General features: G+C 45.9%; 1 protein-coding gene across 4 annotated transcripts in view; it reads right to left on the bottom strand.

Moving 5' to 3' along the window:
• adarb1b (adenosine deaminase RNA specific B1b) overlaps positions 1–27417 on the bottom strand; it is a 101377-nt gene that overhangs the window by 24183 nt on the left and 49777 nt on the right. For 3 of the 4 annotated variants that reach the window (XM_076747333.1, XM_076747335.1, XM_076747334.1), the window contains exon 3: positions 15081–15116. Coding sequence is in view for 1 of the 4 variants with exons in the window: in XM_076747332.1 (XP_076603447.1) it covers positions 14066–14165 (100 nt within the window). In the remaining 3 variants the exon portion in view is untranslated. Of the gene's footprint in view, positions 1–14065; positions 14370–15080; positions 15117–27417 lie in introns of those variants that run through there. The other variant, XM_076747332.1, reaches the window with a different exon arrangement.

Genomic DNA, 27417 nt, shown 5'->3' with positions numbered 1-27417 from the left:
TGCAAATGCACTGCATGCACTGACATTTAATGGTACCATCTGACAGTAAAATGCAATTTAACTCAGCTGTAATGAAAATCAACCATTAGCATCTTACTTTTTCTATGAAATTACTCAAGTGCAATTCATTCAGCACTATTTGCCTTCCATATTTTTTGTTTTTAGTCTGCAGTGTCAGAAAAGAGCATCAGTGACACCACCTAATGCTTGGGCCCAGTAAGGCAAACTACTACTGTCATACAGACTACATTAACAGCATATTAAAAGACAGAAAAACTCCTCCTTCAAACTTCCAGAAGCCTGACGTGCCGCTGTGTTGAAAGGACCAAGACAGGCTCTAAAAACAGCTCCACTTAGCTGCTGTCAAAAACAGACGGAGAGAGAAAAAGCACAGCATGCATCGGTGCACAGATACAGTCATGGACATACTTATCTCTGCGATCTAAATGTTCCTCTTCGTGCTGCTGAGGGGAACCCAAACATGATCTCCCTCGTTCCCAGGAAAGGCAGAGTGAGTCTCAGCTGTGATGATTTTCTTGTTTCTGTCGTGATTTATTTTGTTCTGTAAATCAGCTTTTTTACCATTTGAGTAAAACGATTGTGTTTTATCACATGCTCACATTACGATTACAGTGGCTTTTATTGTTTTAATATGTGCTAAAAGTCTGGATTTCAATGAAACCATTTTTACTTTTCGTTCTATATGTCTGAATAAGTATTGCCTGGATGCACAGCAACACAGCTGTAGTGTAGATATAATACCCTGCACAATATTGCAATAAAAATGTCCTAAATGTGCTAATTTTTCTTAAATCTTTAACATATTTTTTGTATATCTGACATCCAGCTTGACCTAAGATTATGCAACGCTAAAACTAAAGAAACAAATCAAAGTCACTCTGGGGTAAAACAAATCTTTTGGCCTTCTCAGATTCAGTGTCTGGCCTTACTTCCCTTTAAAGTTCTGGGTTCAACAAACTTTGTAATAATCCACCCAAAGCTGCAGGTTTGTCAACTATCTTAGCAAAGTCAAACAAACTAAAAAGCACAGAATTAGTGAACAGCCAACCTTTGTTGAAAGCCATGTTGAAAACTCATAATGTCAGAATAATAGAGTTGTACAGAGCGGCACTGCGAATGAGTAAATAATTCATATATTTACTGCTAATTTGCAATTCCTGAACCGCAGAGGGTTTTGAACAGAGCCAGTAACATTAGTCATTCCTAGTTCATGTCTGATGGCTGATTCTTCTTTGAGGATTTATGTTATTTATTTCCATTTAATCATATACAGTAAAGAGGCAAACAGGAAACGTGTGGATGGAGAGATTGGCGGACGATGCCAAATTTGAACCACAAATATCATAGTTTTGTGGTACCTGTCGTGGTCTCTGATGTTTCGGATACCGGCTGACAATGTTTGCCAATGGTAACTTCATCTAAACCTGTTTACCTCCATCAAGAAAGATTTTACATCCCCCTCCTGCAGATACCCATAAATGGAGGCTGAAAACGAACGGAAACACAGTAATAATAATAATAATAATACATGTCTAAATAGGAGCAGTAATTCGACTACATTATGGTGTGTAATAAATAATTTATTTAACATTTATGTCCTTATAAATGCTAAATAGGGGGAGTTGAAGTTAAGTGTTACACCATTTGTGACAAATTAATTACAGCTGTTGAAATGTGTATGGAAGCCTAATAGAGCTGAAACGACTAAATATACTAAACCTCCCGATTCCTGTTTGCATGTGCACAGTTTATGTTAGAATTATTAGAATAAAAGTTAGAAAAAAGCTGTGCAAAACTGATCAAGCTGGCTACTGTATCGGTAATATTGCCAAGGTGAAAACACTTGAGGACGGAAAGCGTCAGTCGTTATCACATCCACGGCATCACGTCCATCTGCAGCAGACGACTTGCTTGCTTAACTGAGCGCTCGGTCCGACAGGCTCTCCTGGGTGGTATCGTGGCTCACAGTGTGCCAGGACTGCCAGGACTTGCTGGGTAATGGACCAGTGCAGAGGCTCAGCTGGGAGTTAAGAGGGAAAAATGGGCACTGCCCTCGCACACACTATGACTTGAGCCCCTACGGCACAGTTAATTCAGAGGGGCGCTGCTTGGATTTAGCTGTGGTGTGTGTGGTTTATCTTAAATAAGCATCCTACAATGATATTTTTCTCTTTAGAAATATTAGAAAATAGTGGAAAAAAGCCGTTCAACCCAAGCTAATGTTTGTCTGATCAACAAATCAAAACCCAAAGTTAGTTCATTTTCTGTCATACGTGATATTAAAAACAGCAAATCTTCACATATGAGAAGCAGGAATCAGAGGATGTTTTGCTTGAAATATGACTTAAAATGATCATGATATGATATAGCCTCTGATTAATCATCATTAAATCAACTGATTGATGGTTTGAACTCTAATTGAGAATCACAGAATGGACATTAAACATGAAGGCAGGGGAGTTTAAGCTTGTTTTAAGCTTGGCTGAACGCCTCCAATGCAAAAGTAATGGACTCATATTTCACCAAAACAAGAAAATTAGTCAAAACTGAGAAAACAGAACTGCAGGGATGGAGAAGTGTGGAAAGAGGAGAGAATCGGTCTTTGACTGTGTTCCAGACTTTAATATCTGACAGCCGGTCGTTTATCATCATGGACCGCTGATGGTGAGGGAAGGGGAAGGTGGAGAAAGCAGAGGCAGAGAGTATCAATATGAATTTTTTATTTGATGGGTTTTATGGGAGATTGCATTTCAGAAGGCTGGCAGAGTCAAGGTTCATGGAGGAGCGAGAGGAGAGAGGGAGTGAGGGGCCGAGTCATAAAGGCCAGGCGGGAAGCAACGGCGTCCCCGCACATCCAGGACACACACTAACACACGAACACCACCGCTTTCAGCACGCTGCACACCAGCCCCGCCTACTGCGTGTGCATGAGAAGAGCCCAAAAACAAAGCGCCTCCGTTTTTGCTTATTGTGGCTTTAAGTCCACACACACACACACACACACACACACACACACACACACACACACACACACCTTTTCCCTGTCACACGTATTTTTCTCTCTCACACAAATACAGTACAGACTCGTCCTCGCTTTCTTTTTTTTCCCCTCCCTCCAACAGCTTCACACACACACACACACACACACACACACACACACACACACACACACACACACACACACACACACACACACTCGAACTTCTTTGGCTGGCTTCAGGTGTGGTCATAAATCATCAGAGTGAGTGGCTATGATTCCCCCAGCACCAGCAGAGCTGCGGGGGGGCGGGCGGGGGGGGGGGGGGGGTGCAGGGCTGGTGGGCCAGAACAGAGGCTGCGGCTAAATGGGCGCCCTCTCCTCCCGTGTCCATCGAGGCCAGAGCGAGCGACTGCTCAGCCTCTGGGTGCGACGCCTCGCAGGCCGCCAACGCCAGCGACACAAACGCACATACGTGTGTGAATAATCACTTTTAGATGGACTCACGCACACACATGAACACATAAAGAGGGAGCCAGACAAAGAAATAAACCAAAACCTGACGCAAAACACTTTTCTGATGCCGAAAAGGGTGAAATATAAATTGGTTCATCCCATTTTTCCCCCTTGATCTGATCTATAGGGTCAGTTCAGTTAATTTTAGCTACTCTCTCCCCTCTGCTGCTGTTTGATGTAGTTTTATTGCAATTTATTTCCATTTTAGCAGTTGTGTAGCATCTGTGCTGGCAGCATTTCAGCTTGTAGTCTCTTGACCACGATAATTACCTTCACCCTGCGAGTGTCTTTCTAAGAAGGCAGACAACATCAGAGGTTTGACTGAAAACCACAAAAAAAAAGATCCATTCACTTCCTGTTTTGACCTGACAGTCAGTGTTGGCGTTCTCACAGCACGGCCACGATCGATGCAGCCTAACCTGAACGAAGCAGCCAATCAAACCTAACCATGTCGTTTTTGTGCCTTAACAAAAACCATAAACCACAGCACTGCTGCGCCATAAAATCGATCATTTCTTTTTAACGGTGATTTGTAACCGCAGACGGTGATGATGTCATCCCGCCAACAGCGGCAGAAGACACTTCAGTGTGCCGTTCTTAAAGGGTGGACGAACGATGACCGTTATGGTTTTCACAGTTTGTATATGGAGTCCACAGGGTGATCAGCAGCATTTATGGACTTTCCTACACTTAATACATAAAAATAAATAGAGTATAAATTAGAATAATAATAAAAAAAGAAAACACACCACGCATGTACACACTCACATAAACAAACACACCTCCTCACTGAACTCCCTCCTTCGATAGACACTCACACGCCTCCCACCGACCACATGGACATCCACCAACGGAGCCCCTCATTATTCTATCAACCCCCACTTTATTCTACTCTATTTAAAATGAGAAACGCAGCATGAGGACAGACATAGCTCGAGGTGGAAAATGAGGTAGGACCAACAGCTTCCACCTCCAAGGAAACCAGCGGTAAACACCGACTTGTCATGGCTTTATATGGTCCGTAAGCTGTGCGCTCGCGAATGGTGTGGAGTTTGACACATAGTAAAGCGAATACCAGAAAGATTAGATAACTGTGTTTGTGCCTGGCCAAAGACTATCACAGGAAAATATTTGAAAGCTAGTTGAGTTAATGTGCTATTTCTCTGAAACCGACCCAAACTGTACGGTCTTCAAGCCCGAGTGCAGAGAGTACTGTACAACGTTTGTGACTTGGACCCGGACCTGGACCTGGACCCGGACACGTACAGCCCTCGCTCTGATTTACGGTAGCATATCTGACATAACTGGTTTATTTATCAGAGGATAAGCTTACACTTACTAAACTTACTACTTAGATTTTCTGGTCGGGGTGTTCGGCTAGTATGTGTGGAGTACAAAGGCGTTTGGGAGCTGCAAGGAGTCTGAAAGATGACCAAACGATTTCACACAGTCGCATCAGTGCTCATCCATGCTAGCAGCTCGAGGCTACATTAGCTGCTATTAGCATAACACACCTGGATTTCCAAACTGAGCTGTTGGAGGTTGTGTTGTGTTACAGGTAATGTGAGATTCAGGTTTGACGAAGAAGACGCTCTCTGTGCTGCGAAGATTTCCTTTTCTCTTAAACTAAACATTGTGACTTTGAGAAGCAATGGGAAATCAGTGGAGTGCTTCACATGTGGCTAACGTACACGCTACACCTATGAAATACAAAGTCTTAAATCAACATATTTCTTTGTAAAAAAGAAATCATCCTGGCAAGCACCACCGCTGACTGTCAGCTGGATCCGACACTTTCTGCTGATTGTTCAGGACAAATCAAAGACAAAATAATCAGGTAACATAAAAATGATGTCAGGCAGGAAACAAAACGGTGATTCAGTCTGATTATCAGGCTAATTTAATGAAAACAGACAAAGCCAAAGTGCTCTAAAACTGTTGTTAGCACAGTAATTACAGCAGTAATTTCAAAGCTGGCAATGATGGAAAAAAATGCTGCTTCATAAATCAAAACTAATGTCTAACAGTCACATAAGACACATATCAGGAAGCTTTATCAGAGCTCAACAGAACGTTTATTAAAGATTAGTACAGATTGAAGCTGCTAATGACCAGCAGCAGTGTTAGCTCTGGGCTTGAAGACGCAGCAGGGTTTAACATAAACTCAGTCACCAGGTTAATTAGTTTATTTAGGAAAATCAACTGACACCACAGCTTTGTGAAGAGATGCTGCAGCTTCTCTCATTCAGAGATAACAAATAACCAATCACAGCTGGGTGTTCAGCAGAATTATAAACAAACCCTAACAAACACAGTGGTTAATTAATGCTACCACTTCCCTTTGCCAGAGGAAAAACAACTCGCTCGCCAGGAGGAAAAGTTGGAAAAGAAGGAAAACAGGAGAGCCGGCGGTGGAGTTAAGAGAGGAGAAACAGATCGAACGGGACTGAGAGTCCAAAATGAGGAATCGAAGATGAGGGGGAGGAGGAGATGAAAGGAAAAAAAGAGGGGGCAAGGAAAGGGAAAGAAACTGGACAGAGACAAATGGCAGTGGGAAATGGCTGGTGCAGGAGAGCCCGCCTATGAGACAGCCCTCTCAGCAGCCCTAACACTGACTGATAGGCCCACCAGGCTGCGCCACCACTGCACTCTGTCCCATCCCTCCGTGATTCTTCCCTTATTCTAAAGAGAAAACACCATTTCAACACACACTGGGCCTCCCTAACTCACCAGAACGTGGTGTTAGAAGAACGCTGCAGGCCTGTTCCTCATTCAATGTGAATAGCTTCATTTTATCAGCTACGCCTGTATCTGAGAAGGAGCTGCTGGAGTACAGCAGTTTAAAGAATTAAAGAGTGACTTGGCTGCGTGATGTCATCTGCTGACCCCGGTGTGATACAGAACCGTGTCACTGGCAAATCACCAAGCAGCAAATAGGCTTTCAGCTTTCCCTCCCGCCTCTCGTGCCGTGATGTTTTGTGGCTTTAACAAAACGAGAGGCACGGGCAATAAACGTCGCCGCGTCCTTCTCCAGTCGCTCCTCCGCCTCGTCCCTCCACTCTGCTGACTCCACTCGCTGTTGTGATTTGCTCTGACAAAGTTCAGGACGTACTTTTATCCAACCCGGAAGCTGCGAGAGATTTGTTCTGCCCTTTATAAAACACCCAAAGCGCTAAAAAGAACATTTTGACCCCTTCCCCTGAGTCCTAAAAGTATGCACTTGATAATCCTGTGTGCGCCAGGACGGCGAGGACAATTTCAGATGTTAACTATGATCTGCAGTCATGCACAACAGCAACGAGTGCAGGAATCATCCTGTAAAAGACAAACAAGGAAAAGATGAAACCTGCAGGTCCAGCAATGAGACTTATGGTCCAGAAGGAAGGAGTGGAATAAAGACAGAGAGGGATACAAGGAGGAATACGGGGACCACTGTTAATGTCCGTGTACGCGGTTAGGTACGTGAGCGCTACTGTCACCCTCCCACAATCCCATTACTCTCCCCAATAAAGCTTTGGCAGTCCAGTGATTACCTCAAGAAAGTGAGCGAGAGGAAGAATCTTAATAGAAATGGAATCAGGGTTTTTCTTTTTTTCTTTTGCGAAGTCAGAGCCTTCCTCGTCTCTCGCTCCCTCCCTGCTGCTTCCTCAGGTGATGTCTCCAGGCACTGACCAGGTAATGCAGCGTAATGGAGTACACGTGTGGGCGCCGGCGGCCTAATGGAGAGGGGTCGTGGCAGAGAGGGGAGTGCCTGTCGTGCTGCCTGATTGAAACTGATGGGCCAAGGTAAGGAGGCCACAGAGCACGGCCACCCGACACGGCCCTCCCCGTCTCATCAAACAGACACACACGTGAACACGCACACACACACGCTTACCTCGGAGTCCATTATTCAATTTGGCCCTTCTAATGACCAGCGAATTAGGCTGCCAGAAGCGATTTGCCTTCTGAGCCCTGCTGCTGGATGTACATGCCTTCCTCCGCTCTGCATATTAAGAGGCAGCCATTCGAACGCTGACATCCAATAAGCCTCCTCCAATCAGTGAATTCAGCTGGACGAGCTTGAGTGAGGAGGCCATCTGAGACCATGAGCGCTTGATAAAAACAGGGTACGTGATTGTGAAGTACGGTCTCCCCTTTAGAACCATCAGTCCACATGCTTCCCCCTTCATTTTATCCAAACCCTAAATTTCACCTGGTGGGTAACGTCTGCGTTCTATTGGCCAACACATCAGACGGAGCTGATCGCTTCCAGACAATGCGCGCAATTCCCCCGGAAAATCATGTCCGTTTCACATAAAATTACGTATATGGTGACAGGAGATTTGGGCCGTGTCGCTCACCATAAAGACAAACGGCATTTCAAAAACAACACACAGAACAGAAAACACTTGTTCTTGGCTAAAACTAATGGCCACCACCGTTTGTGGTTAGTGCTGAAGCACGTCCAGCCACCTACTTAAACACGGGCCTAGCGCCTCAGATCAGTTTCCACAGGGCTAACCTCAGCGCCTGGTTGTAACGACACAGTATGCTCTGATTCAAGGCCAATTTGATTTCATCCCAACTCGGATTTAAATATTTTACTCTTTTACATAATATAAAACCGAAAATAAATCAATTATATCCTCAGTTTTTTCCATTCAAGTCCTGCTCGGTGGGTGTTGTTTGCCTCAGTTCTGCCATGTACACATACTGTGTTCAACGCTGCATCATATCTGACAGCAACAAAGCTTCACTGCATCCACATTAAACTGTATGCAGCACTGGATAATACACAAATGATGACAAGAGTAAAACACTGGTCTTACTCATGATGAAGACATATCGCCGTGCATGTAGTACTATTTTTAGGATGGCTGTTGACTCTATAGAAGTGTTAGGGAAGATAAATATTCCAAAATGTCTGTGCTCAGCGTGTTTTTGCACTTCCTCCTTTCTGTAGACTTCCTGCTGATTCAAAGCTGCTGACGCCGGCTTCTTTTTGCATTCCAAGAAAGAGACTGAAAAAAGGATGACCAAAAATCTGATCTTCCTCACTAACCAACGATCGTACAGACGGGCTCAGGTGTCTCTCGCTCTGTGCATTGGAAACAGTGTCCCTTCACACACTCCTTAGGTCCAGGTATCAGCTTTAACACTAATAAAACTCCTCTACTTTTGCTTTCTTCCATCTTTTCAAGGTTGTTGGGTGGCTGCCTCTCCTCTTTTCACTGGGAGCTGTAAAATCTATTTGACAGCTCTGATTTATGACACAGCATAGGCACCGGGCGCCTGTGGGGAAAAGCGAGTATGTTTGAGTGTGTTTGGAAGTGTGTGAATGTCTGAGTGTGGGTGTGTGAGCGTGCCCGGCTCACAGAGGACCACCGCTGCTGTGCTCAATGCTCAGGAGCCCAGCAGAGCGCACAGGTAGGAAGCCCTGAAAGCTCACATGTGCACACTGATATCCAGACACACCAGCGACATGCATCAACAGACGGAGCCTTAAGAGCTTTGTTCACCTGGAAGTCCAAACAGCCTAAAAGTTTGGACGCTGTGTAACACGTTTCAAAGGGATAAACAGTGTTGTCTCCATTACAGCTGTCACGTCGTGGAGAACCAGATAAAAGCTAATGCTGCTAATGTCTTACAGGAGCTGCAGAGAAGCTTTGGGTGTGCGTGCTCGGTGCCTTTTTTAGATGCAGCTGTTTACTTAGATTTGAAAGTGTTTTTGTCAGTTCTTCCCCTCTGCCATCCTCTGTCCATCCACCCCCCCTCCCCACACAGTCCCCTCCTCTGTCCTCCTGTTCTCCTCGCCTGGGTGCCCACAGCGCTCACGGCTAACACCGTTTGTCACATTCAAGGCCAGGTTAGATGCACTGGGATCCCGCTCCGCGATGAGAGGGACGCTCGCGCAGGCTCGAACCCGCCCGTGTGCGTATGAACGGGGGCAGACGTCTGAAAATAAACGTCGTGCAAAGACATGAACGCGTCCACGCAGGTTTGTGCGCCAGTGACACTGTCATGGAGGAGCTGAATTTCACACCTCGTGCCTTTGCTATTGTCAGGGAGAGAGGTACCGCTGATGGACAGCAGGGAGAGGACAGGAAGCTCCACCGGATGAAAAAGGTTGTGACAGCCGACAGAGGGAGGGAGAAAGTGTTCATACACCCCAAGAAGATGAATGTCAGAGGACGGGGGAGGAAGGATGAGCAGTCCCAGGCAGAGCAGAAGAACAGCGACGGCTGAGCTACATCGCAAACACGCCATATGAAGTGTGATGGAGCTCCTTCTGTGTTAAGACTCTAAAGTTTGAAGTGAATCTTTCCTCTGTCATCGCCGGCAAAGGTTTCCACGTGACACGTTTGGCTGAAAAAAAAAAAAAAAAATCATTTCCCTCTCCTGTTTCATCACCTCCAAAGAAATTCCTCTCCTCCGCTGACATGAAAGCAGCGGAATAACCAGCTGCAACAGCCAAACATTTCAACCTCCATATCCATTTGAATCTACACTGACTATGAATCTATACTAATGAGGTTTATCTGTGTGGTGATAAAGGGAGCCGACACAAATCCCTGCACACGTCTCCAGGGCCATGAAATGTCTCTCCGCCGGCTAAACACACCTCTGCGTTTTGTGCCTTCTCGCTACAATGGTTTTTTTCCCCTCTGTCAGTCTGTTACGGTCATTAGCAGCATGCTAATCAAGGCTAATTACACTGAGACAGGCAGACACAACTCATTTCTTATCAAGACAGAGTGCCGCTCTGTTTGTGGTGCCTGGAAATGTTGCACCACTAAATAAGGCCCCGCTCATCAGCAACAGCTTTTTTGTTAGGTAAATGAATGCGGCCGTGTTTTCTGTTTGATTGCCATTGCTACTGTTGTCAACTCTTAATCGGCCTGTCTGAGCTTTGTGCTGTAAATCTATTTTCTCTGACTACAAGCAGCAGCTCATGTTATTCTGCAGGGAAGGAAAACAGCAAAAATCAATTAAGAAACTGTATTAAATCAGAGAATATTCCACATGGAAATGATCATTTCTCAGTGGTGTGAATGTAAGTGAAATGAAGGGGGAAGAGGAGGGTTTGGAGGAGAAGAGGACAGAAGATGAGAAGTGAACGGGAGGATGTAGGAGGAGGGAAAAAAGACAAAAAACCACACACAAAGTCTTGTTTTAGGCGACGTCTCCTCCAGGGCGATGGATTGTAAGCGTCAGGCGGTGCAGATCCCCCCCCTCTCTGCCCCCCCGTTCAAGTTACAAAAGCTCATTTTGGAGATTTTGCTGGCATGGCAGAAAAGGCCTCTGTTTCCCATTTTCCATATTTCATATACGGCCCATTGGAAAGCGTCGTCTGCGAGTGTCATGGCTTGGCACATTTATGAGAGATGCACTGGAGAACTCATCACTTGGAAGATGTGCTTAAGTTCAGCATTTTGAAAGTCACTGTGTGCCGGATGGTAATTCTCTCTGAAGTTATGATCATCGATAAATACAAGTCCTACAGCATCGACAGTACACAGACCTTTTTGATGAGTTACAACAAAAATCATAGTAACACTTTTAATTTACACTGAACTACAGACATAAAAGCAAAGAGAGTGAACATTAGGACGAGGACGACACACATCACAGATGTCACTGATAACATGGACCATGTTCTGTTCAGGTGAGCCGTGACAGCGAGCCAGCATGCACGACACCGGGCCCCTGACACGGAAACAGCTGAATGGAATTCAGCCGTCATTCGTTTTATCATTTACGCCTGAGATTTTCTTACTGCGACGAGTCCAAATGTCTTCTGTGAAATACGTCTGTTTTTTGGGAAAATCAGTTCATTAAAATGAGGATTCAAAAATCAACTTACAGCCTGAAAAACATGTGTTCATTATACTACACTTAAGTACAATTTTGAGGTACCTGTACTGCTGCAAGGGTATTTCAATGTTATGCAACTTTGTGCATCTACTCCTTTACAGTAATAGAGGAATACTATGGTTTACCACATTTTTGACAGCTTTAGTTAGATTTTAAATTAAAAACATGTGATCAGTTTATAGGATACGATTCAAGTCCCAAACAGCATAAAACGCATTTCCTCACAGCTTCACCTCCACCGGCTACAACAGACACCGATCAGCCATTTCACAGAACGAGTACCCACTTCTGAAGTATTTTTTGCTGTTAATCCTCAGAGAGTTTTACTGAAGTAAGACTGTGAATGTGTACTTTATTTTCAAACTGTACTGAAGTAAAAATACCCAATACTTCCTCCACCATTGTGTAATATCACATGTCCGTCACAGGGAAAACTCCATCCCCTCATTTGAATCTGGACTTTACTGACAGTTAAAAAGATGACTGGACACGCTGACAGTAACATTATGAAGCTGAACAATAAACCGCCGACCAGGTTCAAGAAAGCACAAACCTGGAGGACACGAGCTGAACATTTGGAGGACATAAACAATGAGAAACTGGACTGTTGAGGTGGGCGATCGGGGGACGGCTGAACGTGAAACACTCCGAAACTCTTAGACACAAACATGTTGATCCGATTTACGCGTCGCATTCAGTTCAGCTGCACTAAAGTCAAAATATCCAAATCATGACTGTAAGTTTGACAGAAACGTTCGCCTGACACCACGATCCAAACGTCCTCTGAGCGTTCAGATGTGTCATTCAGCAGCAGACACGTTTCGCTCTCCAACTGCAGCTGAAGTAAAACTACATTTGATCAAACTGGACTTCGTCGAAGGCGTTAAACTAGTCCTTTAGCAGCACAAACACACCTGCGTTGTGCTCAGGGCCGCGGTGTGGATGAGCGGCCGACGCTCCACACACGGCTCACCCTGCTCGAGCCCTGCATCGACGTGCTGAAGAGTCCTTGAGGAGGACTCTGAACCACACTTCATGGTCTCTCCAGTCCAGCGGCGCTGCTCACCCTGAAATCTTCCCAGCCAGTGTCGCATGATTCTACCGATGCTTGTCTTAAGTAAGCAGTTGACCTCATCCTCACAGCTAGCGTTAGCTGCTAGCCCAGTGGGCGCTACAGCTAAAGTGCTCAGCAACTTATCAGGAGGCCTCCAGCGTGGGGCTTTAAAGCTGACTGAGAGCAAGCAGATCAACATTGGGCCAAAGTCCTGCTTAGTCAACGCTTCTCTCAGCGTGGTGAAAAAGTGCCACTTTCATTGCCATGGTGATAAGGGAGAGTGAAAAGGCCGGAAACCGACCTGTGTAATGCTGATGGACGTAGTCAGTCTCCGAGTGAGCGGGGCTCGAGCGCAGGTCGGGGGGTAGAAATGCAGCATCAGCAGCGGTGGATTTACTTGGATGAATGGACTCGGCTCGACGAGGAGGGGTGGGGGGTTTGGAGGGCAGTGGGTGTCAAAGCAAGTGGCTGAGACATGGCTAATACTGCCAGTGAGCTGTGGCCACCTAAGTAATTACTACCTTTGCAGTTAGGCTAATCCCCAGAGCAGAGCAGCAAACTCAGGAGAGAAAAGCTTAGAGCCCGTGTGGGGCCCCCGTCAGCCGACTTCAATTACACAGAGACACGGACCTGTCTCACTCAGACAGAGAGGGAGAGGACGAGGAGGGAGACGGCAAAGGAGACATCGCCTCATTTATGGGAGTCTTTACTCTGAGCCTTAAAAAAAAAAAAAAAACCTAAACGTCCTCAGAGGAGGGCAAAGCAGGACACGAGAACACACGAAAATGTGTTTAATCAAAACAGACTGAATAATTTAACTCTATTTCAAGAACTTTTGCTTCTTTCTGCACTTCCTTTAAGCATTAATGGAGAACAGAAACAGGACGACTCGTCTCACTAACCTGCTGGCTAAGGCAACTGTAACGTCTGCGCTGGGATTTCGGCTGAGGACCTTTTGTGTCTCCTCACGTTTTCCTCTCAGTTTAGGCTGAAATGCTGAAAAAATCCTCTTCAAAACAAAACAATAATGTTCTCTGAAACGGGTCTTTATTGTTATTTCGATTCACGAGAAAAACAAAATACTGAGTTCTTATTTAGTGATTGGATCTTTGCTAACAAACAGTTTAAAAATGAGAGAAATTTCCTTTCTTAGAACAAACACATAATATCAATATAAGAAATTTAAAGAGAGGAGATTTCTATGACAAACCATGAACATTTATGGAAAATTAATCAATAAAAAAAGAAAAAAACATCAAATTTAAACTGTATGCTGAGTTTTTGGTCGGCGGACATGCGCTTCAAGCACGACGTCCTCGGTCACAGCTGTGCGATAAAATGTTCAAATCATTTGGACGAGGCACCTTTTTGCAGGAGGTGCATGAAGAGGAGTTCATTTCTAACGTGTTGCACAGGTTTACTAAGCACAGAAACACTCACTGCAAAGGACTGAACGCGTCCTCAGTGTCTGAATAAAGACACGAGAGCAGACTCCTCAGCCGTCTGCTGAAACTACAACAACTTCAACTTAACAGACGGGTCATTACAGCTCGGTTCAGCTCCGCCAAACATGACGGAGGGTTCAAGAAGCCGGCTCAGCATCCCCGCATGTGTGTATGAAGTGCCTGCGTGGAGGTTACCTTTGCGTTCGGAGCGTTTCTTGCGCCTCCTCTTGAACCTGCGTCGGATCAGGCAGTAGTAGGAGCCCAGATTGGGTGCGCCGTTGGTCAGAAGGGCCATGGCTTGGCTTCAAAGCCAACTAAACAGCTCTCTAACAACACCAGACGAGCCTGGACCAAATGAAACTTCAGCTGCTGGGATCTCACGTGGTCCACCTGCCCTTCACCTCCAGCAGCCAGCGCTCTCACACCTCTCCGGTGTGCGCTGCGAAGCTAATGACATTCACAACTCCACACACCTGCAGCCTTTCTTTGTTTCCACTTTAGTCCTTCCCACGTATCCGAACTCTCTTCCCCTCCCTCCCTTTCCTCCTCCTCTCGCCGTTTCTCTCCTCTGTTGACTCCATCTCTGCCCTATCAGTAGTCAGAGAGGAGAGGCGATGGAGACGAGTGTGGAAAAGAAGGAGGGGACTAGCGGAGGAGAGAGACCCCTGTTTTCCTGTCCTTGTTGTCAATTAACACAGGGAGCAAACTGTCTAACTGTAATCTCCTCTCACAGCAACAGACGCCTCCAACGAGCAAAAAACACTCGAAACCCCACCACTGAAACACACGTGTGCTCCGAATATGACTGCAAAACGCTCACACACACGACACTCGAAGCTGCTATTGTGAAAAATCAACAACGCTTCAGCGTTTCAGCAGCAGCGTTTCCATATGCTGTGCTTGTATTCACCTCCTACCTGGAGACTCACCAGGAGCGTGAGGAGGCGAGGCGACCCAGAAAGAAACACTCTGCCCTCCTCTAGTGGCAATCTGCTGTAATTACATGTGTGAGGACGCCAAACATCATCCAAGCACCAGATTTAACACCACAGAGGACTCCTACTGCTTAAAATGATGTTATGGCTGATTGATGATCGCGTATAGCATTAAAAAAAAAGTCAGGTCAAAAGGTCAAAGACAGGAAAACAGAGGAAAAAGAAAAGTGAGCAAAACAACAGAAGTGGAAAAATAGGAGAAAAACAAAACTCACCTTTGGCTCTGCTGGGATGTCTGCAATCGGAAAAACCTGCCGGAGGGAAAGAAAAGATGTTCCAAGTAAGTAAACAGCAGCTGATCCGTCTGACTGCAGAGTTACTGACAGAGAGCAACGTTACCGACAGTAACAGCGACGTAAGCATGTGCTGCGACCAGGTTAGTGACAGACAGTAAAGGTACACCAACTAGATCCATGCTCCATTAGTGGTGGTGATTTAGCCAGGTTTCCACATCAGCTGGTGTGTCCATGTCACACACTGGCCGGACTGTTTCTGGCCAATCACGGTCATTGTTTGAAGTAATGGAATTCAGGCTTTTCCACTCAGTGAGACTGAGTCTATTAATTTAGCTGGAAACGGGCTATTTTTTTCTAATTAAGTCAAAACCTGTTTCCGTGTGAGCGTGACAGTCAGCGAGCACAAGGCTCTTCTTTAGAAGCTTCTCGTGGTGCTTTGTGAGGCCAGTTGCTGCGCAGAACATTGATCTGAAGCAGACCGACTTTCCAAAGAATAAATAAACATATTAGTGAAATGTATTCCCTGGAAAAGAAACAGCTTGGCTTTATTTCAGCACTCTGGATTTAATAACTCGTCCAAAGAGGTTGGGATGCTCTGTAAAACATGAAGAAATCAGAACTTATCAGTGGCTAATCTTTTTTTTTTTTTGACTTATACTCAGCACAAAGACAATAGATTTAATGTTTGACCTCATCAGCTTCATTCATTTTTGTAAATATCTGCTTATTCTGAATTTGATGCAGACATTTCACAGACTGAGGAAGATGTGGAACGCTCCACAAACACCTGTTTGGAACATTCCACAGGTAAACAGGCTCATTGGTAACAGGTGAGAGCATCATGATTGGATGATTGTCCCTAATTTTTTAGTTTAGTTTCATGACTGCTGCTATAATCAACACACCGACTTCAGATGCACCGATGACCTTGAACACATGAATAACTGAGGAAAAAGCTGAATCACACTGTGCCACATGTGGCAGTCTGCATGAGGGTAACACTCAATCTCTTTGTTTAGCTGTGCAACAAAGGTGTTTTACATTTATTAAACTTTACTATTATTATTATGATTTCCATATTGAAATTCAGATTCTGACTCTGTCACATGAATCCTCCAAGATACAACAGGTTGCATGTGAAAATGTACTTGAAGTCCACACAATGTCAACTAAAAATAACAATAAATCTACAGGCCAGTGTGAAAAAAACCCCTTAAAGCTCCACAGCAGCTGGGGACACAGATGATGGTAAAGGAATAAGAGGAGGAGGAGGAGAAAAACAGAGCCATAAAGGCTTGAGAGGAGTGAAAGAAACAGGAGGGGAGGATTCAGAGGAGAAACCTTGAGTGAGAACACCAGATAAAGAATAAGGCGACGCAGGGCCGAGACGAGGAAATGAAGAGCGGGAGGTGAAGCTGGATGAGGTGAGGAGCAGACAAAGAACCGAAGAGCTGCCCTGAAAGCAGGAGCTCGAACCTGAGGGGTCGTTTCAGATCAGCGAGCCTGTCTTCACTGCTGCCCGACTCCTCCACGGCTCTCTGCCAATTAAGAACATGAAGCTAAACTGAGCCGAGAGAGAGAGAGAAGGGCCGAAAGATGTTCCAACAAAACTGAGAGAAAAATAAACTGCAGCTTGTTGGGGCAAGAAAAGAACCAAAGGACCAGCCAGGAAGAGTCACGGAGCAGAGGAGCCGGCCCAACATGGGAGATGATGAACTTAAATATACTCCAGACGCAAACTCATTCATGCTTCTGCGTACAAGCCAACGACAACTCCGGCTGGCCAAGTCTCACCACAACTGCCTTGGCCGGCTGACTGTTTTTTGTTTTGCTTTGTTTCCTGAGAGGGAGACCGCTCAGTCCACTTCCCGTCGTCCTCTGATTTACAGAGACTGTTCAAGACATGGGAGAGCGGACTCGGCCCACGGCCCCACGGAGGCACATGCTGTTCTGCAGGCAGGGATTTCACCTCCCGCTCTCTCTCTTGGCATTTTCATCACATACTGAGTGGACGCGAGGAACGAGGGCTGCGGTTATCCGGCCTGAATTTAAAGGCCTTCCAGACTCCAAATAACAACTCAGCTCCTGGTGGCCTTTGCAGCGGTTTGACAGAGAAACACAACCATTGACAAAAACAAGCTCTCAGACAGTTTCGCAGGCCAGCGATCCAGGCGACTGTGGCGAGCCCATCTGTTGGTTCATACGGTAGATGTACTCACAGTCAACTAAAAAGCACAAAGCTCTAAAAATAGACTCAGTGGGAGCTGTATTTTCATTTTTTCAAGCCTTTCAAAAGCCTCTCATCCGAATTTACAAGCCCATTCCAGGGACGTGGACTTTTACGAGCTAAATCGTGCTTCACTAGTCGGGGCTTTGAGAGAATTCACTTATGATCGCCTACCGCATAAATATTGATAAGTACACATAAATATAGCGTAGTAATGCAGTACAGCTGAACACCAGCGAGGGGAGACACTTCAAAAAGGGGTGAGGTGTCAAATACGGCAGCATCATTAAAGCGATGTGTTCTCGCTTTCACAACGAGCAAACAAGAGCCTTCAGCTACACCAAAGTACGCTCATTAGTATTTATAAGCATCCCTCATTAAAAGGAGTGAGCACAGACTGAAAGCCATCCATCTAACAAGCTGCTTCGAAGCAAAAATAAACTGACAAGCTCGACATCTGGAGAAGAATGTACAAACACACGAACCTCGGATCGCTCCCTCGGATGAAATTTTGAGAAAAGGCCTCAAAAAACAGAAATTTGCCGGAGCGACTCAGCCTCATGTCACAGCAGTGATCTCTGGCCACCGCGCAGAGCCGAGCGCAAACCTAAAGAAGCCTGAATACCTGAACGTGAAGGCAGATGAAGAATGTCCAGGCAGGAGTGGAGTTTCATTGCCTTGTGAGGAAGTCACGTTCCTAAAGCAACACTCACTGAATCTCATCTTGTGCACAGAGTTTGGCAAGAGAGAGAGAGAGAGAGAGAGAGAGAGAGAGAGAGAGAGAGAGAGAGAGAGAGAGGGAGATTGTGTGTGAGAGATTAGCAGAGACAGAAGGGGAGAGCCTCTGAGAGCTTTTGGGAGTTGAGTCTGAGAGCAGTATGTGTGTGGTGGTCACATTAGCGTCTAATAGCCGCTGACCTCCTCTCAGGTCTGTGAAGACCGGAGCGGGGCGCAGAGCGTGGACGCAGAGAGACGCAGGGGCTTCGCTTAACTTGACGCAGCGGAGGAGCGAAAAGCCACTTGAGAGCGGGCCGGACAGAAATGAAGCCAGAGAGGTTGATTATGAAAGAAAAGGGATTATGAAAGAGAGACAGACATCCAGTCAACTGCGCATGATAAGAGCAGTGCGTGACTGTAACCCTCGACTCCCGCTCTTTAGCCAAAAACTAGGCCGATAGCTCGGTAACCAGTAGCCACACACACACACACACACACACACACACACACACACAAACAGGCTAGCTGGGGTCATAATAGCCATTAAACGCCACCCCTCCCTCTGACCTAGCTTTCTCTCACACATGCATAAACACACAGGGACACAATTTTAATTAATCCATCATTTAATTACATGTGAGATTGTTCTGTGATTTATTGTGTGTGTGTGTGTGTGTGTGTGTGTGTGTGTGTGTGTGTGTGTGCGTGTGTGAAAACGGGAGGTAGAGAGAAGCAGGATCACTCTGTGCTCTGCTCTGCTCTCCCCATGCAACCCTGTGCAAGTCTGCCAGTGTTTATGTTGTACCAACACACGTCCAGCAGAGGGCAGCACTGCTACAAGATAATTAAACATTACACAGTGTGTTCACAGAGGATGGGGAGTGTTTTTCATTTGCTCGCATATTTCAATCCAATTTTCAAGTATACTGCAGTAAGTGCTCACATGTGTTATCCTGCTCCATCCTCGAACCTGGAGTGAGTTCAAACCTGTGAACGGTGGAGAAACGTTCGTGTCCGCTGGAGTAAAGCTCTCCGTAGAGCTGGACGCACGGTCCAGGCTCCCGTGAGCGGATTTGTGAACGTGTAAAAATAATGACAAATTTGAGTTAAATGGGCACGAGCCAGAACAGGAGGTGGTGAAAACCAGAACACATCACATCAAGTACCCTCATCACATACCGTACGCAGTAAGATGAAAGCTAAAGGGTTTTAGAGCGGCTGCCAGAGCTCGAGAAATCTCACACTGTACAGGCAGATTTCACTTTGGAAAGGAGAAGCCAGAGAACGACCCACACGCTCAATGCAATGAAGTGAGTGAGTGACCGAGGAGATGTTTTATAACAGGTTATCAGGAAGGAAACTACGGTGGTTTTCGAAGGTATTTGGCTGGATTTCGAGCGTGAATCTGCGGTTTCCCTGCAGTACTTTTCCGTGTTCAGAGAGAAGAGATCCTGTGATGCTGAACCGACAAATCCTGAGAAGTCCGTGTTCGACTCCATATTTCACTGCTGACAGCACTGAGGTGGTGGCTAATGCATTGTTTAATCCATACAGCCGTGTTTCCATTGAAGTATTTTTCTGTGAATTCTGAAGTATTGCATGAGAAAAGGTTGATGGAAAGTGCAAAACTTGAGGCGGTTTTTGCCTTTTTTGAAAATAATGAACGTGCTTAATGGGAGATGGAAACTTTCACGAAGTTCTGACATAGAGAACATTTAACTCACACGACTGGTCAGCTGTTTCTGCTCCAGTGAAGAAGAAGAAGAAGAAGAAGAAGAAGGAGGAGGAGCTCATCACTCCACATCGATCTGATGTAAGCGTCCACACGCTAATGCACGACACAAACAGAAATGTATTATTTCCATCACGTTTTCTACCTTTTTTCCGCCGTTAGAGGTTCGACTGACGCTCTTTAAGTAACATCATCGCGTTGCAGGCTCTTCTTCTGCGATGGTATGATGGTTTTCCAACTGGAAAACTGGCGCCACCTACTGTTTATCTCGACGAACCAGCTCTAAGAATCGCACAGCGGTAATGGATGACTTTCTAAAAAATGTGGTAACAATTTAGCTGCACACCCAGCTGATGATAAATGTGGAGGTTAGGCATTACAGACAGCTGTGCTCACTCCCGGACGCAGATGCTGCCGGCTCGGCTGAAACACACTCCTGGGTGTGGGAAGCCGGTGAGGGATTGTGTCCTTGACAACGCAATAATGGTTGTTATGCGGACCCTGCAGGGGACAGTGAACCTTAATGTTTGTTGCGCCCTCCTGATGAAGCTTCCCACTGGCAGGTGAAGAAGCAGCTGGTGGCTCCATGTGTATCAGAGCAGCCACATGACCTCCAGACCAGTTAGCAATGACAGAAACCGCATCGCATGTGATACAGACTGTCCAAATCAGGGAAGAAAACAGGGGAAAATTCCAAAGAATAAATAAACTTGCGAGGTTCTTCTGCCAAAATGTGAGCACATACTATCCACAGACCATTTGCCAGACAGCACCAAGCTGCAGCGTCTTGTGTGTGGGGGTCAGTGAAGAACATAAATATTGCGAGGATGCGAACAGCATTGTCATCGAGAGCGAGACGGGTTGCCTTCACACTGACTGAACACACAGACTTATGTGAGCGAATACCCACAAAGCCAAACACACACATACACACACGCATCCAAGAACTATCTATAAACAAACCAGACTGCCAAAATAATCTTGTGACTTTTAGCAGCTTCCAAAAATCTGATCATCCACTTATTTTAGGAGCTCCATTGCTTATTTTACATCACTTATCAGCTGCCATGTTTTCCTGTTAGCCTCTCTAAACAGAAGCCTGCTTCTGTTCTAAATAAGACGGCCTGTAAATAGGAATGACTTAATTCTTCCTATGGGAGTTCCCTTCAGTTCCCAAGCCTACCATCAGCTCCCACTGCTGGGTGTGGTCCCCTCCTTAACCAGCCTCCAGCTCTCCGCCTGGGACAGATCTGCTCCACTGCTTGTGGCTTTGGGTTTTTGGCTGGGGCTTGACCAGCAGCAGTGTGTGTGTGTGTGCGTGCGTGCGTGACGTCATCATGAGGAGAACAATGGACGGCTCTGTGTTAGACCCTCTGGCAAGATATACACCTGAAGGGCAAAGCCAACAAGCGGTCATAAAGTAAGGGCGGGATAAGGGCAGCAGACTTCACGGCACGCGGTCTGAGTTCACACAGCAGGTCTTTATGATTGTTTATGAAGTGGTACACTCACTACTTCACTGGGTTTAACTTATACTGTATTTCATACTGGAAGAAACCACCGAGGACGTCATTAGACGCATGTCCAGAGCACCAGTAACAAACGGCGTCACATCCCGTCTGCTCCCCCGAGTACCCATCAAGGCGAGCCGTTTTGATTTTGCGTGAATTCGGCTGCCACGTTGTTCCTCGTGTCAACTCAGGCTCAAGTCCAAGCTGGGTTTTGGTGCTCCAGTTGCAGGTAGACTGAACGTGACGCGTACCTGGGCCAGAGCGTGGCATCACTTATTACCTGACATGTGATTCAGAGCGCCTGAAAACGAGCAGTGTTTTCCTTCAGGCGTGCTCCAGGATGTTTTAATGGAAACTTGACGTGATGATAAACGCAGCATCCCTGCATACTGTGTGTTAGCTGCTCCTAATCTACAACACAATTTCTAATCTGCTTCCCGTCACGCTGAACCACGGCACATTCATCCTCACCTTTAATAGTCCTCGCTCTCTTTATTATATACGTTACAACACAGATGTCAGCATTTTTTCTCGTGACGAATGAGCCTCTCCTCTCAGCCAATTTCTCTCTCGACCCGGCTGCGTGCCCTTGTTGATGGCACAACCTTCCTTTTCCTGTGTTACGGAGAAGAGGAGGAAGACTTCAGGTCACGGGGAAAGAAATGGATCTGGGCGCAGAAGGGAAAAGGACGGGAAAAAGGGGGTATTTAATTAACAGGGCGAGGACAGATGTCCTGAGGCAGACGGATAGGACGTAAAAATGTGTTTAAAGAAATATCAAAGAGGCTGCGAAACACAAACCCAGTAATCAGCTCACTTTTAATTTCAGTGCAACCATCAAATGGAGAAATACAAGCTGACGGAAGGCTGCCCTGAAACTGTTGGACTGACGGTAACACACACACACACTCACACACACACACTCAAAGGGTTTTTACTGCACTGCAATGCGGTGTGACATTGAGGATAACGACTGCACTCATGCACACACACATACACACGTGTGACTGCAGAAAAGCACCTTTGAATACACAAAGGAGCATCAAGGTGAGCGGGCATGGTCATCCACAGCATGAAAGGGAATTTCAGAGCCGACAGTTGAAATGGGGCGACTGCGGGGGGGGGGGGGGGGGGGTCACGACAGGTTAGGGACTGCAGTGGTCTTCGGCTGATGCTGCCCGTCAATTAGCAAAAGTACTCTGACCTAAAGGACAAGAGGGGTTGTTTGACATTAGCCCTAAACAGCGGATGCTAGGAGCATTTAACTTCGTGTTTTCCTCAATGATTTAAGAAAAACGCCAATTCAAGAGGTCAGATTTTTGTAAATTACAGCTAATACAGTCAATTTAATATGCAGCCATCAACTCATCACAATCTGTGTAGTTTAACTGATCTCATTCTGATCTTTCTGTTTGCTACCATTCATTGATTGGCTACGTAGCTTAGCTGTTTTCAATGGACACAATCAATGCTACCGACATTTGTTCCTCAGGTAGATCTAGTCGACTAAACCTGACAAGTGACCTCTCTCATTATTTCAGTCATACTCCTGCAGTGAACCTTTCTCAGCAGTAGGTCGACTGATTGAGGCCCAATTGTGAAAACAGCAGGTATGAAATGACGGTCGGCTGGTTCATCCTCTGTCGTGGTCCCGTCTGGTTCAGAGCCCAACACCCCACCAGAGTCCTGCTGAACCCACCAGCCCTTTTCCACTCCTGGGTGCACAATCCCACACACCCAACTACGCTGGCCTGGGACTGGGCACCGGCCAACCACTACCGTCTAACCCTGCATGCAGTATTTTCTGGACTTGATGCAATATGCAAGACTTAAAAGTCACTGAACAAACTGAAAATGTCCTATTACTGCTGTGTAGTACACCTTTTAACAGCAAAGAGCTACATCCTGATCAAAATGTGCTGCATCTGGAAAGTTTGAGGTCATCCCAAAAATAAAGCCATAAAAACTCTTACTTTCCTCCCTCACCTGCTCTGATGGGACTACACGAGCATCTCTGTGTGAAGGGTGCCCACGCAGGTGTACGTCAGAGAGTGCCTGTGCATCAAAGAGAGTGTGTGTGTGTGTGTGTTCCTCTCCTCTCTTGCTGTGTCTATCTGGGTCAACCATCTGGGGAGTTGCCAAGGCCTTGGTAAGTGGGCAGCTGGCCATCACAGCTGGCCGGCAAACACAAACACACACACACACACCCAAAGGAAGGCGTAGAGCCACCAGGTAACATCTGCATTGCCACCGCCCAAAGCGAGCGTCCAGCACCGCCACCTGAGCCCTCATTAGGTTCTCAGGGAGCCGAGGAGTGAGCGGGAGGACTTGTGCGTGTCTGTGTTAGCGCAGAACGCTTGAGAATTAGTCTGACTGCAATTACAGGGGAATGTGTGAACGCGTGTTTGTGTGTTTATGCATGTTTGCATAAATGGACGCGCTCCTCTGACTCTGGGCTCTCATTGGATAGGAATGCAGCGTTCAAGTTGATCAGCCACTCCCAAGATGGAGCCCGCAGAACCTCTCCGACCTCCTTTTCTTTCAGTAGTTCTGTCGCACAATGGCGGTTCAGGCTTTCCCACACCTCTTCAATTCACTGGTCGCAGATAGGATTACAACAGAGCTGCTGGAAAAGTAGGCCACGACATGTTTTGTTCACATATCTGAGAGAGTGCTGTACAGTGTGAGTGCATGAAACGACGCAACACCAAGTCAGAGTATCCAGTGACGTAGGCTCAAGCTTACACCTGGTAAAACGAGAGCCCGTATCAGGAAGGTGGGTTCATGGAGGACCAGCATATGCATACATGTCCACACATTTACACACAAAACACACGTTTTCCATTCAAATCCAAACCCAGTAAACGGTCTTCAGTCATTCTATTGGCTCTTTCGTGGGTTTCACCTTGTAAAACAACATGTCTTAGTGTGTCTGTAAAATCAATTAAAAGTGAAGGATTTCCAGGTAAGACTGGAAAAAGTGACTGAAGAAGGGCTGGATAACAGCAGACCTGCAGCACAAAGGGAAAATGTATTTTAACACTGACAACATAATCTTTTATTATAATCATGGCCTTCATCAGGTAATCCCAGACGAATTGCCTTGGACAGATGTAGCTTGGAAGAAGTGGGAGCTTAAGTCCAGTACAAGGACGTGGTTTTCACAGGTGCTGTAACTGACCTCTTCCTGGAAATATGGTGGTGTGATTTATGTCATGTGACGATAGAAAAATGAATGTTTCATATTACGTGCTACCAGTTATTTCACTGTGCTGCAAAGCTCACTCTTTACCACGATAAAAAAGCAAAGAAAATGCTAATTGGTCGGGTTTCCATAAATTGGTTTGGAGTGAATAAACTAGGCTGCACTAAGCGTTTCGTCAGAAGTTGGCAGTATAAGCTACGTTACAAGTGGCTTTAATAAACACAGTAGAAGAAGAAGAATGTCGAAAAGCAGAAATAACACGAGTCGCCTTCACAAACTGAGAGAAAAATGGAGAGAAGTCTGCAGGATTTAGTTTGTTAGGGGACATTATCATTGTACTTTCATGTTAGCTGGTATTGGCCATGTTCCATGCTGTCCAGAGATGAAGATTATGAAGATGAAGAGCGTTATGGGAACATCTGTCGAGATGAAAAAGGTAAAAACCACCTCAAACGAGCGTAAAAAAAGTTATTTTTTTTCCTAATTTTTCCATTTCCATCAAGCTTTTGAATGTGATTTTTCAAAATGCACATAAAGTCACCTTGATGGAAACACAGCCCCTGACTCAGGCCTATCGAACCGCCAAACTGCTCCAACGAGCCTGCCCAACACTTCTCCTCTGAGCACCGGACAGTTCCCTGGAGTTAACATGGAGCAGAGCGAGGAAACAAAACCAAAAATGTGAGAAATGCAAGCTGAAGGAGAAGCAATCCAGACTCTCACTCCTGAGAGAACGGTCCTGGGTGTCAATGCGCCAGGCCAGAAGACCACAGAGGGGGAGGCAGGGCAGGGGCAGATGTGCCTGTGGCGCTGCAGCCTCCCTCCCTCCCCCTGTCAGGCCTCCCTCCCCCCACTCCTTCATTTTCCACTCCTTGTTTCTTCCTCTCTGTCTTCTTCTATCTGCCTGACACATGCCAACTCAAACATGATTGTTTCCTTTTAGCGCTGTACGTTTAAGCCTTAAATTATTGACTGACTGACTTCGCTCCCTGCGACCGACAGCGGAGGACTACGGCTCCACCGGCCGTGAGTGTATGTAATGTATCAGGTGTGAGTGTGTGTAATTGTATCCTCAGTGAAGTCCAGACAAATGCAGGTTAGAGGACAGACGAGGCGGCCTGTAAAGAGGATGAATTATGCAGCTCCGTTAAAACACACACGCTGTAGGGAGTGAATCAGTGTCAACAGGACGGGATGGTGGGACGTGTTTCTGGGATCACCATGTGGCCACAGCTGCCTTAGGCCTGCCCTACTATGCACCAGTGAACAAAGCTGGTCTGCCTTGCTCACTGGATATTTGCTATTTGTGCACAACCCCGATTTCAGAAAAGCTGGGAAAGATGTGGAACGCTCCGAAAACACCTGTATGGAAGCTTCCACAGGTAAACAGGTTCACTGGTAACAGGTGAAAGCACCATGATTGGGTGTGAAAGGGGCGTCCTGGAAAGGCTCAAACTGGGATGGAGCGAGGTTCACCAGTTTGTGAACACATGAACGGATGAAGGATGTCACTACATGAGCTCAGGAACACTGTGAAATGGTTGTCAGTAAACACAGATTGTTTGTAAATAACTGCATTCTGCTTTTATTTACCTCTCACACAGCAGCCCGACTGACGAGGAATTGGGGTTGTACATGTCTGTATTTTAATTTATTTTTGTTGAAAACAGCAATTTCCATTATTCAAATTGGGGACGAGTTCTTGGACTCAAACTTGACACCACTTCAACATGTCAGACTCGGTCTCTCTTCATCGTACTCAGAGGATAATATTTTAAGAAATAAACAAGAGCGCTGCCAAAATGGCCCTCTTGCTCTCATTTTATATTCTCTGGTTGTTTAGTGGTTTGTTCTATGAGAGAGACTTTGAGCCAATACGCTGCAGAACTGCGTCTGACATCTCCTTTCACCAGGCAAAGGCCACGGTTACATAAGGGTTACTATTTTAGTTGGTAACGAACGTGCCTCTGATGGAAGGACCCAACAGACTTCTGCCGGTGCTGCATCCCTAACGGCCACTTTTAAAGTACACATTAAAAAAAACTGCTGAGACACAATATCCAAGTTTTATTATCCAACTGCTCTTATATTTATTGATTTCATCCCTCTTGATTTTGCCTGTGATGTGATTTCACCTGATTAACGGAGTTTTTATTGGTATTTTTGTTGTCTGTTTTATTGTTTTATCAGGCACGCCGCCTCACTCTGAAATGAATAACTGTAAGGCTTCTCCATCTGCTTTGGTGGAGAGCTGTTCAGCGGACCGCAGGACCAATGATTCAATGTGATACGAACACGCTGACTCAGGAGGGTTTCAATGTCATTTGTCCATTAGGTCATTCAAGGTAAAGCCGAGACAGAAACAGAGAGAAAGAGGGGGCAGACAAACACTGGAGACAATGAGCCACGCTGTTGACGATGGAGTGGAAATGGGACTATAGGAGCAAATGTAAATGTGAAACTGAGTGCTGAAAACTCATCAGTGAGCTCTTACTGCTGCGACCCTTCTGCCTCTGTTTACTATGGAAGAGCGGAGCTGGAAAGCAGCAGATCAGCAGGTACACTTTCATTATTAGACGACTTACAGACTCGACTGTTGGGTTCAATGACCAAACAAAGTGGCCACTTATGTAAGAGACAAAAAAAAAAAAAAAAAAAAAACACTCTCAAACATGGTCGCATAAAAACACTGAAACCTGATGGTTCCTAAAGCGGGGGGGGGGCTGGATTAAAGGTGCCCTGTGGGGCCACGTCCACATTCAGCAGTTACTCACCAAAACACATCGTCTCCTGGAGGGTGAACAAACACTGCCTTTGTTTCTCTATGAAACAGATTTTGTTAACATTTTAAACCATTCGTTGTTAACATCCACAGTATGTTTGCCGGCTTCCAGTCTCCTTCCCTGCCTCTGTTGGGGCATTAC

This window comes from Chaetodon auriga, chromosome 13 (assembly GCF_051107435.1).
Source record: "Chaetodon auriga isolate fChaAug3 chromosome 13, fChaAug3.hap1, whole genome shotgun sequence".
In the NCBI taxonomy this organism is placed as follows: domain Eukaryota; kingdom Metazoa; phylum Chordata; class Actinopteri; order Chaetodontiformes; family Chaetodontidae; genus Chaetodon; species Chaetodon auriga.
The sequence above is the reverse complement of the archived record's forward strand: the minus strand, read 5'-3'. Positions and strand labels throughout refer to the sequence as shown.